Here is a 13,661-nt window from a genome sequence, read left to right on the forward strand (position 1 = left end):
AGGTACAGTCAGGATTACCGGCTAATAAAGTCACTCTGTTGTTGTCAGCCCTGCCTGTTGGGAAAAGTAACAAACCATTCCGTTATTGCACAAAAGGCAGGCAGGCAAGCCAGCTCCAGAAGGACCGTCAATACCAAGTGCTTTAGAAACCCAGACACGGGCTTTTGGCTGCAGTAATCAGACTTTACCTATCTCCACAATGCCTTACGTGATGGGGAAGAAAGTTGCTAAGTAAATCTAATGAATCAACAAGATCACACTTTTATCTTTTAGCCGTGTCCTTTCTTCCAGGGTGACTGATCGCTCATGAGGGTGGAGATTACACATCCCTCATTATTCCAGTCAACAAGGAAAGAAATCAGTGGTAGAAAGGGAATGACTGGTGTCAAATCGACTTAGTTTTGAGTTGAAGATATTTTACCGTCATGTCAACTCTGGCCTTCTTAAACCTCTCAAAACAGTCTAATGGCTCATTATCTGGTGTCAGTTCCACAGAGATCGACGGTGAGGGGGGTTCCTTTAAAAGTATCTGGCATATACTTTGCAGGAAGAGAATAAAGTATATGTCGGTCCTGGTTACTAAAAAGGAATATCAAGTATTAAGAGGTGAGAGAGAGGCTTTGATTTTCAGTTTGTGGACTCTGAATCTAAAGACAGACTATCCTCTGGAAGCCTGAATTAACTGTCCTTACCTTAGTGAGACAGAAAGCTATAATCAACACCAGCACTGCTCCTGTCACTGACAATGCCAAGATGACTTCGATTTCATACCCATGCACCAGAACTTTCAGGACCTGAATAAATAATGGAAAAAGACTTTTCAAAAACAAAGAGGTGGAAAGGATAAAAGCTCTTATAACATCTCATTATTTCATTCAACAGCATAAATGTTTTTCAAGAACATACCAAATCTAATGCTAATGATAAATCAGCATTTTCTTGGTTTCCCTTGGGTGTTAGGTCCCGTGCTCGCCTACCCCAGCAGTTGTGGCATCATTCTCTACATGAGCACAGTGGGAGATCCCTGTCTTCCCCAAAGGCCCAGGCCAAGACAAGACCCAGACTAGGGGCCGTGGTCTTCCTGCCGGGGTGCTTCAATGCCATGTCCCAAACTGACCAACAGGCTGGGGGCCATGTTTTGGGAGTTATCCTCACCTCATGGATCTCCTGCTCTTCCTGTTCACTCTGGGCTTCTGGACTCCCGTGGATGTAGTTTTCTGTTTCCCACTGGTCTGTATCCCAGTCTGCCCTGGGCTCCTTTGCTTCTTGCTGCTCGCTGAGAAGCTTCATCAGGAGGCCGGTTTGGAAGATGAGCTTGGCACAGGCTGGTTTCAGGTGGGTCTCCGAGCAGCCCATTTTCAAAGTCCAGCAAACACGAGAAATGAGCCTTCTCACATCACTGTCGGTGATGAGGGACCGCAGCTGCTCGTTTAGCTGAGCTTCGGGGTGGTCACCTGGAGATGAGCTCCCTGGGAAAGGGAAGGCTGTGGATGTGGAGGGTAAGTCAGCGCCCACATTGTCGTGTTACTGTTGTGCTTCCGCGGTCAGTTTGAGAGTTGGATCCAAAAGAGGAATTAAATCTGGAAAATGATTTTTCTGAAAAGTCAGTTCTGACGATGAAAAAGCCTCTTGTGAAGGGGAGTTTATAAGGCTCATTGCAGTGAATGGAGGCTTGTTCACAACCATCGGGCTATTCTGTGAGCCTTTACTGCTGAACTGTCTACTCATTTTGGCCTTGAGGATTTTGTGGCCCACCTGCCGCAAAGATTCAGGAAAGAGGTACTTTTCTCTTAAGTGTGAGGTTGGTTCAGAAGCCTTCATATTTCTCATTCTAGCACTTGCAGCTTCTAAAACAAAAATACTGTCAGCTAGGTCTTTCGATTTTGGTTTAATCTCAGGTAGAGATTTTGGAGTATTGGAAGCAGGAGGCCTGCCCATCAAGTACAGGACAGAAGGGACGGCTGCCTCCTGTTCCCCTCGGAATGAAGACTCTGTGCTGAAGGAGCTTCCTGCGGTCTCCCTGGGGGGCTGCTCCACGTGAGGCTGCTCCGGCGCCCTTGGGGATGCCGTCGTGAGCCCTTTTTTCTCGGCCGTGCTCTCCGCAAGGAGCTGGGCCCTCTGCTTCCCGTTGATGCCTGCCTTCCTCATTTGTCTGCGTCGCCTCTCCCGAATGCCCTTTGGGCCCTTGATGACCACCTTCAAAGGCCCCGGCCTCCTCCCTACTCTCTGAATCTCTGGTGGGCTGTTTTCTTGTAATAGGGCAGTTTCCAATGTTTTGGTGGAGATTTGGGGGTTAAATCTGGGACTCAGAAGTTTGGAACATAGAGGCATGGCATCTATGATATCTTCCAGAACAGAGATTATTTTCTGTTTATTTTTGTCAGCTGAAATGCTGGATCCAGGTGGAAGAGAAGTGTTCTCTGTGTTGTTTCGCAAATGCCCCACAGGCTCATCTCCTCCTTGTATGTTTGAAAGAAGTTTGTAAGTTTTAATGAATTGTAATAATGCTGATTCTGCACCTTCCATCTGTCCAGAGAAATAAGATGATATGTAGCTAAGTGCACTTTCCTTGCTAAAGTCTTCTTGCTCACTTTTGAAGGCTGACAAACTGATGGCATTTTTGTCTGCGGCCACCTTCTCTGGCTCGATAGTCAGCTCAGGGCTGCTACTCTTCCTCCGGGATTGTAATGCCTTCATGAACGACCCTTCTGGGTCCCCTATAGATGTTCCGTCATCTGTCAGAAAGAAGAGATTGCTGTTCATCTTACTACGCTGATGGACAGTGACTGCAATGGGGTTGGGGGTGGGCAGAGGGAACTTGATAGTATGGGTGAATGTCAGAACCACAATGTTGCTCATGTGAAACCTTCATAAGATTGTATATCAATGATACCTCAGTTTAAAAAAAAGGAGAGACTGCTTTTGATAATGAAAGACTGATGAGACAGCTTTTTGACAGTCCACAGCCATATATCTCACTCAAACAGATCAGGAATCACAAACATTTGAGGTTCGATTTGGAGAAAAATAAATACAAACTTAAACCTATGGTCGGCAACAACAAAACGAGAGGAATATGTCTTTTGAAAGAGCCATTTCCTGCTAGGAACACTCCATAGTGCAAAATACAGTACTACGTGCAGGATTATTCCATTGGTCCCCAACGGCCAATTGTCCTGTGCTCAAGAAAAGCCAACGCTGGAAGACAAATACTCGCCCTCAGCTAGATTCTCTGCAGATCTAACAGTGACTCCTCACATTCACATACCCCATCCTGTAACGCTTCAGATGGAAGGGGAGTGTGCAGCTTTCTCTCTCCACCTCTGCAGTGTGTTCCTGTTCTTGCTACCATCACAGATGACCACACCACCACCCACTGCAAACAAGTTCTCTTCTACATATGCCCTTCTCCACCTATGCACCTATTCCTTTGCTTGGTCCCTGCTTCCATATATCCCAGCCCCCATAAGAGAAGGCTCTATACAGGGGGAAAAAACAAAAACAAAAAAACACCATGTCTACCCTGGCTCTTTGCTTAAATTTGAGCAGGGATCTGGGGTGTGGGTTAAGAGAGCTGTCAGGTTGTTATGTCAATGTGGAACATTCAATTAATCAATGGAACAATACTTGAGGTCCTAAAATGCAAAAGGGAAAAAACAAAATTTTTTCAGATGCCTGCTTTGCTTTCATTTAATTTCATTTCTAGTATTTCCAGCTTTACTTGGGGAACCATCCAAAGCTTCTGACTACGTGAAGGCCAAGGGCACCTGCACAAGTTCACTGGCCAGCTGGGTTTATTTTCCAGAATTACAAGTATTTTTGGTGGTGGTGGTGAGGGTCAGAGGAGGAGGTAAGGGTCGTGAGGAAGGAGGAGCATGGGCTTGCAGAGAGCCCCAAACCGAGGCTAGCAGACCTGAGCACTAGGCTACAATATATAACACTTGGACCTCATTTTTCCTCACCTATAGAAGTAGAATGAAAATGCCTGTTTTGCCCTCCTTTAGTGGGAGAAGGGAATGATATAACTGGCAAAAAAATGTTTTATTTTAAATAAGCAACATTGTATTTATAGAAGAAGCAAAGTATTATTTGTGATGTGCCCCAGATCACTTTATGATGTGCCCCAGAGACCTGTATTCAAGCTATCTGAGCATGAAAGCATATTTTGGAAGTCATCACATTAGTGCCAATAAAACCTACTACATAGAAAAATACTTAAAAGCACCTGAGTGTTTTTGGGGATAGAAAGGCTTCAGTTCAGAGCAAATTTAGAGTTGGACAGTCTAAGAACAGAAGAGCCTTCCCATCCATTAAGTGGGCTGAGCAGCAGCTTCTGGTTATAGAACCAGAAACTCTCAGGTTCCAAAGAAAACTTTCATAAAATAGCACTACTTGTACTCCTCTATAAAAATTGCAAAAACAAAATAAACAAAAATATATCTATACTTGTCCTACAAGACAAAGGGCACGTGAGACCTAATGCATATAAAATCAGATTGTGAACTGTAATACTTGTGTGAGTAAGTTCTCATTCAGGGCTTAAGCACCAGGCAGAGAGCACAGTACACAGGATGTGGCCACTAATGTTCATTCTTTCCCCTTCCATTCCTTTCTCTTGTTCCTTTGAGTATGTGGATCACTGTCACTGTTAGCTTAATAAGTTAACTGAGAATCTGACTTTTAGCAAAGGAGTAGTTCTTAGAAATGTAGGGAGTTGAACTCTTAATGAATTGATAAAAATAATGCAATTAACACCGTTAGTTTAAAAATTAACAGTTAAAACATAAATAAAACATCATCGGGTAACGGTAACTCACCACAATATGCGATGTTTGTCAGACATTCACTGTCACAATGCAGCTTGACTGTATTATAGAAAACCTCAATATTACTTTTAAATTGGCAGAGGCAGCAGGCCATACGGCTAGGTAAAATCCTATAAATTGAAACACGGAGAATTAAATCAGTGGGAAAGGAGTTACTTGACTAGGTAGAAGAGGCAGGCCCAGGCCTCCCACAGGGCTGTGCAAAAGGAGTTCTTGGAACATATGGCCTGTGAAGTTGGGTAGGGATGAGCTGGCCAACCGCTGTTCTTGAATACTGTAAGCAACAGGAGGACAGAGATGCCTAACAGTAGGGTAAGAATGGAAGTGGGTATCGTAGGCCTAGAATAATGGTGATAGGGATTAGAACTGGGTGACACTGATCTGTTAGAAATAAATGACATAACGGAGCCAACTGAGGAAATTTGAATATCAACTCTTCATTAGATAACATTATGCATAGGAATTTCTTCAGTGTGCTATTAGTATTTTAAGTATATAGGGAAATAATTTGGATACCCAGAGAGGAAGGCATGTAGCTGACAAGAGACAGACTGACTGGCAGACGCTGTGGGACATTGATGAAGACGAGGCTAGAGCAGTGGCCAGTAGATCTGACGGTGAGGGGAAGACAGTCATTTCTCAGCTGACCTGACAAAAATGGCGAGAGCAGACTGCTAAATGCAGCGGCCTTTCCCGTACTAATCTTGTGCAAGGCCATCAGTTAGCATAATACCAAATTTCTGTTAGCTTACCATATTGGAGGGGTATGGCACAATTTACAGTGCAGTAAGGTTTGTAATAAATTGTCAGAAAGCCCTACAGAAACATTTTTTAAACTGCAAAGATAAAAAATGAAATTTGACCCTTACCTCACATTATATGTGAAAAGGAACTAATAAAAATGGATCATAGATAGACCTAAATGAATTAACCAACAAGTATTCAACTGATTGAAAGAAAAAAAAAAGAGAAAAAATTCTTTGCGACTTTGGACTGGCAATGGGTTCCCAGACAAAGATTTCTTAGATAAGACACAAAAAAGGCACAAACCTGTAAGAAAAACCAGAGCTAATCAAAATTCAAAGATTAAAGACGTCTGGTCTTCAGAGATACTTTTAATAGACTGAAGACAAGCTATAACCTGAGAGAGGATATTTGCTAAACACATATCTGAGAGAAAGGCCTTTTTCCAGCATATATAAAGCACTCTTAAAACTCAACAGTAAGATAAATATCCAATTAAAAAATAGATTTGAACAGACATGACATTAAAGAAGATGTGTGCACATGTATAGACAACATCATCAGAGATTAGAGATCTATTAGAGAAATGCCAATTAAAACCACAATGAGACACAACCACACACCTCCAAGAAAGGCTAACATTTGTAAAACACTGAATATAAGGATGAGGTGAAGATGTGGAGCAACAGCCAACTCTCATACACTGCCTTCTGGAATGTAAAATGGTGCAGCTACTTTAGAAAACAGCTTAGCAGTTTCTTCAGAAGTTAAATACATACCCAGCACAAAGACCTGCATGTGAACGTTTATCATAGCTTTTTATAGCCAAAACTAGAAACAACTCAAATGTTCGTTAATTGATGACTGTTATGGAACTCTGCTCAGCAGTAAAAAGGAGGGACAGCTGTGACAATACGGATGACTCTCAAAAAGATTATGCTAAGTCAAAAGAGCCAAACACAAAAGGTTACATGCGATATGAGTTCACTGATAAGACCTTCTGGAAAAGGCAAACACTGCAGGGACGAAAATCAGACTGGTGGTGGCCAGGGGCTGGTGGTGGGAGGAGGGGTTTGCCTGCAAACGGCCATGAGGGGCCTTTTTGGAGACAACACGAGTTCTGCATTTCAAATGGTGGTGGTTACATAATTATACATTTGTTAAAATTCATCAAACTGTACACTTAGAAAGCCAATTTTGTTACATGAAAATCATACTTCAATAAGCCTGACTTAATAAAATAATGAAACTTTAAAAAAATCAACTAAGTGAAAATAAATATAAGAAAAATCAACGTACAGTTTTTCTAACTTGGGGCTCATCATGACGATGCTCTCAACTGTTTTAAGTGTCACTTGGGTTTTTCCCATGTCTCTGAAGGAAAAAGCACAAACGTTTATGATACGAACCCAAAGACAAAAGCCCTATACTTAAAAAAATACTTAATGACACATTATTACTTCAGTTTTGGCTTCTCTGTGTAGCCAGCTCGAGTTTACCTGCCACACATGATAATTCCAGAGAGAAATTACTGAAGAAATTTAAATTTATTTGCATCATCAAATTAACGACCTTGGCCCTGAACACTATGATCTTTTTTGTCATCACCCTGCTTCTCATTCTCACCTGTACCTACCACTCTAGATTATTATTATTTTTTTAAATACACCTTATTCCTCTTTGCTTTCTCGGATAAATTATATTTCTACATGCATCTACACATTTCATATCTATGTGCGTTCTTCAGCACCACTCTCTTTGACTGATAGCTTGTCTTGCACATGTACATTCTTTCTTAATCTTTTCTTTGCCCAAAACTCATTTCAATAACCCAGGTAAAATTAAAATTCTTTTTTAGCCAAAATGCAAAATACTTAATCTTCGATTAAAGTAAAAGAGCAGAAATCATCTCATAAACCATGAGATTGTTGCAATACTTATAAATATTTTAATGCTCTCAATTTGAAAAAATAAGAATCTTCAACCGTTGTCAGAGGATTATGACTGAGGTTTCTGAAGAAATGCAATGGAATTAAAATTATCTGCATTTCACGAAACTTGCACATTCATTTTCTTTTTTTTGGTATAGGACTTAAAGGTTAAAAGAAAAAATTCGTTATCTGTCTTTACCTATAAATCACACTTAGAATCTGTAAAGCACTCTTACTTTGGAAACTACCTACATAGGTCTCTAGATGATAAAGGGGAGAAGAGAAAGAGAAAAACAGAAAAAAGTGGAAAGCAAAAACTTTTCAGATTGAGAATCCCACAAAGTGACTATGCTGGGAGGAAATCCGCTTGCTCTGTAGGAAATGGTATTCCTAGGTCCTCCGTAATTCAAGGTGCTTTTCTTTCAGTTCTGGAAATTAAAACAATTCCACAGTTTAAACCACGCATTGACAGCAGGACCAGTTCCTTGCTTTTGGATCCAAAGAGAAAGGGGTAAACCTGAGAGGAGATGGTAAAACCCTTGCTCCTGTCACAGCCTTGTCTACACTGCACGCAATCACCTGTTGTTCACTTGTCAGTCTCCTGGATTGTCAGCTCCTTGAGGGCAGGGACCACACTTTACTGTCAGTGTCACTCCTGTGCCTGACATGGTGCCTGATGTTTACTAGGTATTTAATAAAAGTTTTTTGAATAAATAAATAACATTTTGCTTACACATCAATAAAATGAACAAATTCATTTTTGATGCAAATTTTTATTCCAAAATGCTGAGATTTTCTTCTCAATTCTTTAAAACGAACAACAGACCAAAGGGAAAAAAAAAAACAGGAAGGAAAAATCTTCTTGAAAAATAACTTCTACTCAAGAATAAATAGTACATTTTGCAGAATATTATTATCACAACTAATACCTATTGGGCTGTCAGGCACCTGTGATCAGCTTTTCACATTGAATCCTCACAATAACCTTGTGATAGATATTATTATTATTATTACCACATTTTACAAGTGAGGAAACTGAGGTAAAGAGAGGTTATATAACTTGTCCTAAATCATCAAGCTAGTACTAAGAAGCAGAACTGAAGTCTGAACTCAGTTCTGGTTCCAAAGCCTGGGTTTAACTTGTATGGAAGAAAGGGATTTAAGACAGCTTTTACTTTAACCTCAATTTTGAGAGCAATAAATACAGAAATAGCTTTTCAAACTTGATCTACCCATCTGGGAAACCTCTATGAGAATTACATTTTCTCTTCTTATTCCTTTTCCCTAATCATCTCCCATGCTTAAATATCCAATTAGCCTGTGGTCATTGAGACTTTAGAGATTTAAAACCATGTTGCAGGAGAATCAGTGAAAATGATGGAGTAAGGACATCTGAAAATTTATCCTATAAAAGCAACAACAACAACAACAAAAAGCTAGCAGAAATGGCCAAACCAGCTTTTTCCAAACTCTGGATATTTAATCAGTGGGCTTACAGCAATGTGGGGAGCATTTATTCAAGAAAAACATTAATTTCTCTACAAACAGTGAGACCTGTGTTGCCTTAACTTCTCCTAGACCTTTGCTCTCTGTCCGGGGGTAGCTTTGAGAAACAGCCCGAGGTCCTTCAGAGCCTCCTTCCCAAAGACTTGTCTCCGTGTTACTGTCTGTGGTGCCCTGGAGGACCTTACCTGAAAGGCTTGCCTTTGACCTGACTGGGAGCTGCCTAGTGCTAAAAGCCTCTCCTCAGGGGGGCATTTTTTTTTTTTTTTAAATAATTATTTTTTATTGAAGGGTAGTTGATGCACAGTGTTACATTACATTAGTTTCAAGTGTACAACACAGTGGTAGAACATTTATATACATAATTCTAGGTTCCAGCTATCACCCTACCAAGCTGTTACAATATCTTGACTATATTCCTTATGCTATACATTACATCCCGGTTACTTATTTATTTTACCATTGGAAGTCTGCCCTTTTTTTTTTTTTTTTTTTTTTTTGTGAGGGCATCTCTCATATTTATTGATCAAATGGTTGTTAACGACAATAAAATTCTGTATAGGGGAGTCAATGCTCAATGTACAATCATTAATCCACCCCAAGCCTAATTTTCATCAGTCTCCAATCTTCTGAGGCATAACAAACAAGTTCTTACATGGAGAACAAATTCTTACATAATGAATAAGTTACATGGTGAACAGTACAAGGGCAGTCATCACAGAAACTTTTGGTTTTGCTCATGCATTATGAACTCTAAACAGTCAGTTCAAATATGAATACTCATTTGGTTTTTATACTTGATTTATATGTGGATACCACATTTCTCTCTTTATTATTATTATTTTTAATAAAATGCTGAAGTGGTAGGTAGATACAAGACAAAGGTAGAAAACATAGTTTAGTGTTGTAAGAGAGCAAATGTAGATGATCAGGTGTGTGCCTGTAGACTATGTGTTAATCCAAGCTAGACCAGGGCAATAAAACATCCACATATGCAGAAGATTTCTCTCAGAACAGGGGGGGTGAGGTTCTAAGCCTCACCTCTGTTGATCCCCAATTTCTCACCTGATGGCCCCCCTGCGACTGTGCCTGTCTTAGGTTGTTCCTCCCTTGAGGAATCTTACCCGTCTCTGGCTAACCAGTCATCTTCTGGGGCCATATAGGGAAATGTAGAGTTGGTAAGTGAGAGAGAAGCCTTATTGTTTGAAAAGGTTAGCTTTTTACTTCTTTGCATATTTATGCCCTGTGGCTTCTATGCCCAGCATTTGTCTTGAGATATCTTTACCACTTGGAGGAGTTATGATACTCGGTAAATTTGATATGAGGCACGAATTCTATTTAAGGGTTGTAATTAGGAAGGAAGAAGAAAAGCTATAGAAGTAGCAGGCGGAAGAAAACATGGGAAGATTGATGATTTCTTTGACATATCTTCTTGTAGAGTAACTTCAGCATATATAGGTTTTAAGCTACTACTTAAATTGCGCACACACATTAACATAATAGGAGTATAGTTACATAACCAAAGCATATCTGTAATTACCAGCCATCTCCAGTGAAACCAAGAAAACCATTAAGGCACCTTAGGCATTTGTGAAAACTTATCTATGATATGGTGGATATTGTCCAACTGAACTTGAACAGTCTGAGAGAAATCAGACAAATTAAAACAACCCATTCCTGGGGACTGTTCACATGCCATATGTTCTTTTAACAGTAAATAGTCTGTAGTTGTAAGAGTTTGGAGCGCTACAATTTGCACTTCTCCAAATTCTTGGTTGAGTTCCAACAGTATAGATCCAGTCAAATTTGTTGTTTTACTGTATGCACAGGCCAGCTTAGATATCTCCTTCCTCATTCCCATGGCAAGTCCAGGAACTGGTGAGATGAGTGCATCTACTGCTGTAGCAGTGTGTGGATCTTTGTTGGGGTTTTTTGATGATCATCTTCTGGCATGAGTCTTCCAGAGAGTGCAGATGTTGGAAGTTCTTTTTCATATCGTATCTTAGTTCATTTTCGGGGTAGCCCAATTAGGCTTTGATCCTCTGTATAAACACAAACAGACCCTTGGCCTACACTTTTATATGCCCTTTATAACCTTGTGTAGAACTCGTTGGAGGTTACCACACAGGAACTGCCCTTTTTTTTTTTTTTTTGCTTTGTTTTTGGTATCACTAATCTACACTTACATGACGAATATTATGTTTACTAGGCTCTGCCCGATACCAGGTCTCCCCTATAAACCCCTTTAGAGTCACTGTCCATCAGCAGAGCAAAATGTTGTAGAATCACTACTTGCCTTCTGTGTTGTACAGCCCTCCCTTTTCTCCTACACCCCCATGTATGTTAATATTAATACCCCCCTACTTCTCCCCCCCTTATCCCTCCCTACCCACCCATCCTCCCCAGTCCCTTTCCCTTTGGTACCTGTTAGTCCATTCTTGAGTTCTGTGATTCTGCTGCTGTTTTGTTCCTTCAGTTTTTCCTTTGTTCTTATATTCCACAGATAAGTGTAATCATTTGGTATTTCTCTTTCTCCGCTTGGCTTGTTTCACTGAGCATAATACCCTCCAGCTCCATCCATGTTGCTGCAAATGTTTGGATTTGCCCTTTTCTTACGGCTGAGTAGTATTCCATTGTGTATATGTACCACATCTTCTTTATCCATTCATCTATTGATGGACATTTAGGTTGCTTCCAATTCTTGGCTATTGTAAATAGTGCTGCAATAAACATAGGGGTGCATCTGTCTTTCTCAAACTTGATTGCTGCGTTCTTAGGGTAAATTCCTAGGAGTGCAATTCCTGGGTCAAATGGTAAGTCTGTTTTGAGCATTTTGATATACCTCCATACTGCTTTCCACAATGGTTGAACTAACTTACATTCCCACCAGCAGTGTAGGAGGGTTCCCCTTTCTCCACAGCCTCGCCAACATTTGTTGCTGTTTGTCTTTTGGATGGCAGCCATCCTTACTGGTGTGAGGTGATACCTCATTGTAGTTTTAATTTGCATTTCTCTGATAATTAGCGATGTGGAGCATCTTTTCATGTGTCTGTTGGCCATCTGTATTTCTTTTTTGGAGAACTGTCTGTTCAGTTCCTTTGCCCATTTTTTAATTGGGTTATTTGTTTTTTGTTTGTTGAGGCGTGTGAGCTCCTTATATATTCTGGACGTCAAGCCTTTATCGGATGTGTCATTTTCAAATATATTCTCCCATACTGTAGGGATCCTTCTTGTTCTATTGATGGTGTCTTTTGCTGTACAGAAGCTTTTCAGCTTAATATAGTCCCACTTACTCATTTTTGCTGTTGTTTTCCTTGCCCGGGGAGATATGTTCAAGAAGAGGTCACTCATGTTTATGTCTAAGAGGTTTTCGCCTATGTTTTCTTCCAAGAGTTTAATGGTTTCATGGCTTACATTCAGGTCTTTGATCCATTTTGAGTTTACTTTTGTATATGGGGTTAGACAATGGTCCAGTTTCATTCTCCTACATGTAGCTGTCCAGTTTTGCCAGCACCACCTGTTGAAGAGACTGTCATCTCGCCATTGTATGTCCATGGCTCCTTTATCAAATATTAATTGACCATATATGTCTGGGTTAATGTCTGGATTCTCTAGTCTGTTCCATTGGTCTGTGGCTCTGCTCTTGTGCCAGTACCAAATTGTCTTGATTACTATGGCTTTATAGTAGAGCTTGAAGTTGGGGAGTGAGATCCCCCCTACTTTATTCTTCTTTCTCAGGATTGCTTTGGCTATTCGGGGTCTTTTGTGTTTCCATATGAATTTTTGAATTATTTGTTCCAGTTCATTGAAGAATGTTGCTGGTAGTTTCATAGGGATTGCATCAAATCTGTATATTGCTTTGGGCAGGATGGCCATTTTGATGATATTAATTCTTCCTAGCCACGAGCATGGGATGAGTTTCCATCTGTTAGTGTCCCCTTTAATTTCTCTTAAGAGTGACTTGTAGTTTTCAGAGTATAAGTCTTTCACTTCTTTGGTTAGGTTTATTCCTAGGTATTTTATTTTTTTTGATGCAATTGTGAATGGAGTTGTTTTCCTGATTTCTCTTTCTGTTGGTTCATTGTTAGTATATAGGAAAGCCACAGATTTCTGTGTGTTCATTTTGTATCCTGCAACTTTGCTGTATTCCGATATCAGTTCTAGTAGTTTTGGGGTGGAGTCTTTAGGGTTTTTTATGTACAGTATCATGTCATCTGCAAATAGTGACAGTTTAACTTCTTCTTTACCAATCTGGATTCCTTGTATTTCTTTATTTTGTCTGATTGCCGTGGCTAGGACCTCCAGTACTATGTTAAATAACAGTGGAGAGAGTGGGCATCCCTGTCTAGTTCCCGATCTCAGAGGAAATGCTTTCAGCTTCTCGCTGTTCAATATAATGTTGGCTGTGGGTTTATCATAGATGGCCTTTATTATGTTGAGGTACTTGCCCTCTATTCCCATTTTGCTGAGAGTTTTTAACATGAATGGATGTTGAACTTTGTCAAATGCTTTTACAGCATCTATGGAGATGATCATGTGGTTTTTGTCTTTCTTTTTGTTGATGTGGTGGATGATGTTGATAGACTTTCGAATGTTGTACCATCCTTGCATCCCTGGGATGAATCCCACTTGGTCATGGTGTATGATCCTTTTGATG

At 40.3% G+C, this 13,661-nt stretch overlaps 2 protein-coding genes across 2 annotated transcripts in view; one reads left to right on the plus strand and one right to left on the minus strand.

Annotated features, from left to right (window-relative positions):
* The window catches only part of LOC130683504 (leucine-rich repeat-containing protein 37A-like), a 228,805-nt gene that overhangs the window by 73,538 nt on the left and 141,606 nt on the right, over positions 1-13,661 (plus strand). The window lies entirely within an intron of this gene.
* On the minus strand, positions 959-7,133 carry LOC130683491 (leucine-rich repeat-containing protein 37A3-like). Its single transcript, XM_057501190.1, is given in 3 exon segments — positions 959-2,735; positions 4,818-4,936; positions 6,870-7,133. Coding segments are annotated over 3 exon segments (1,932 nt in total). The 5' UTR covers positions 6,941-7,133; the 3' UTR covers positions 959-993.

This window comes from Manis pentadactyla, chromosome 4, assembly GCF_030020395.1.
Source record: "Manis pentadactyla isolate mManPen7 chromosome 4, mManPen7.hap1, whole genome shotgun sequence".
Taxonomy (NCBI): Eukaryota; Metazoa; Chordata; class Mammalia; order Pholidota; family Manidae; genus Manis; species Manis pentadactyla.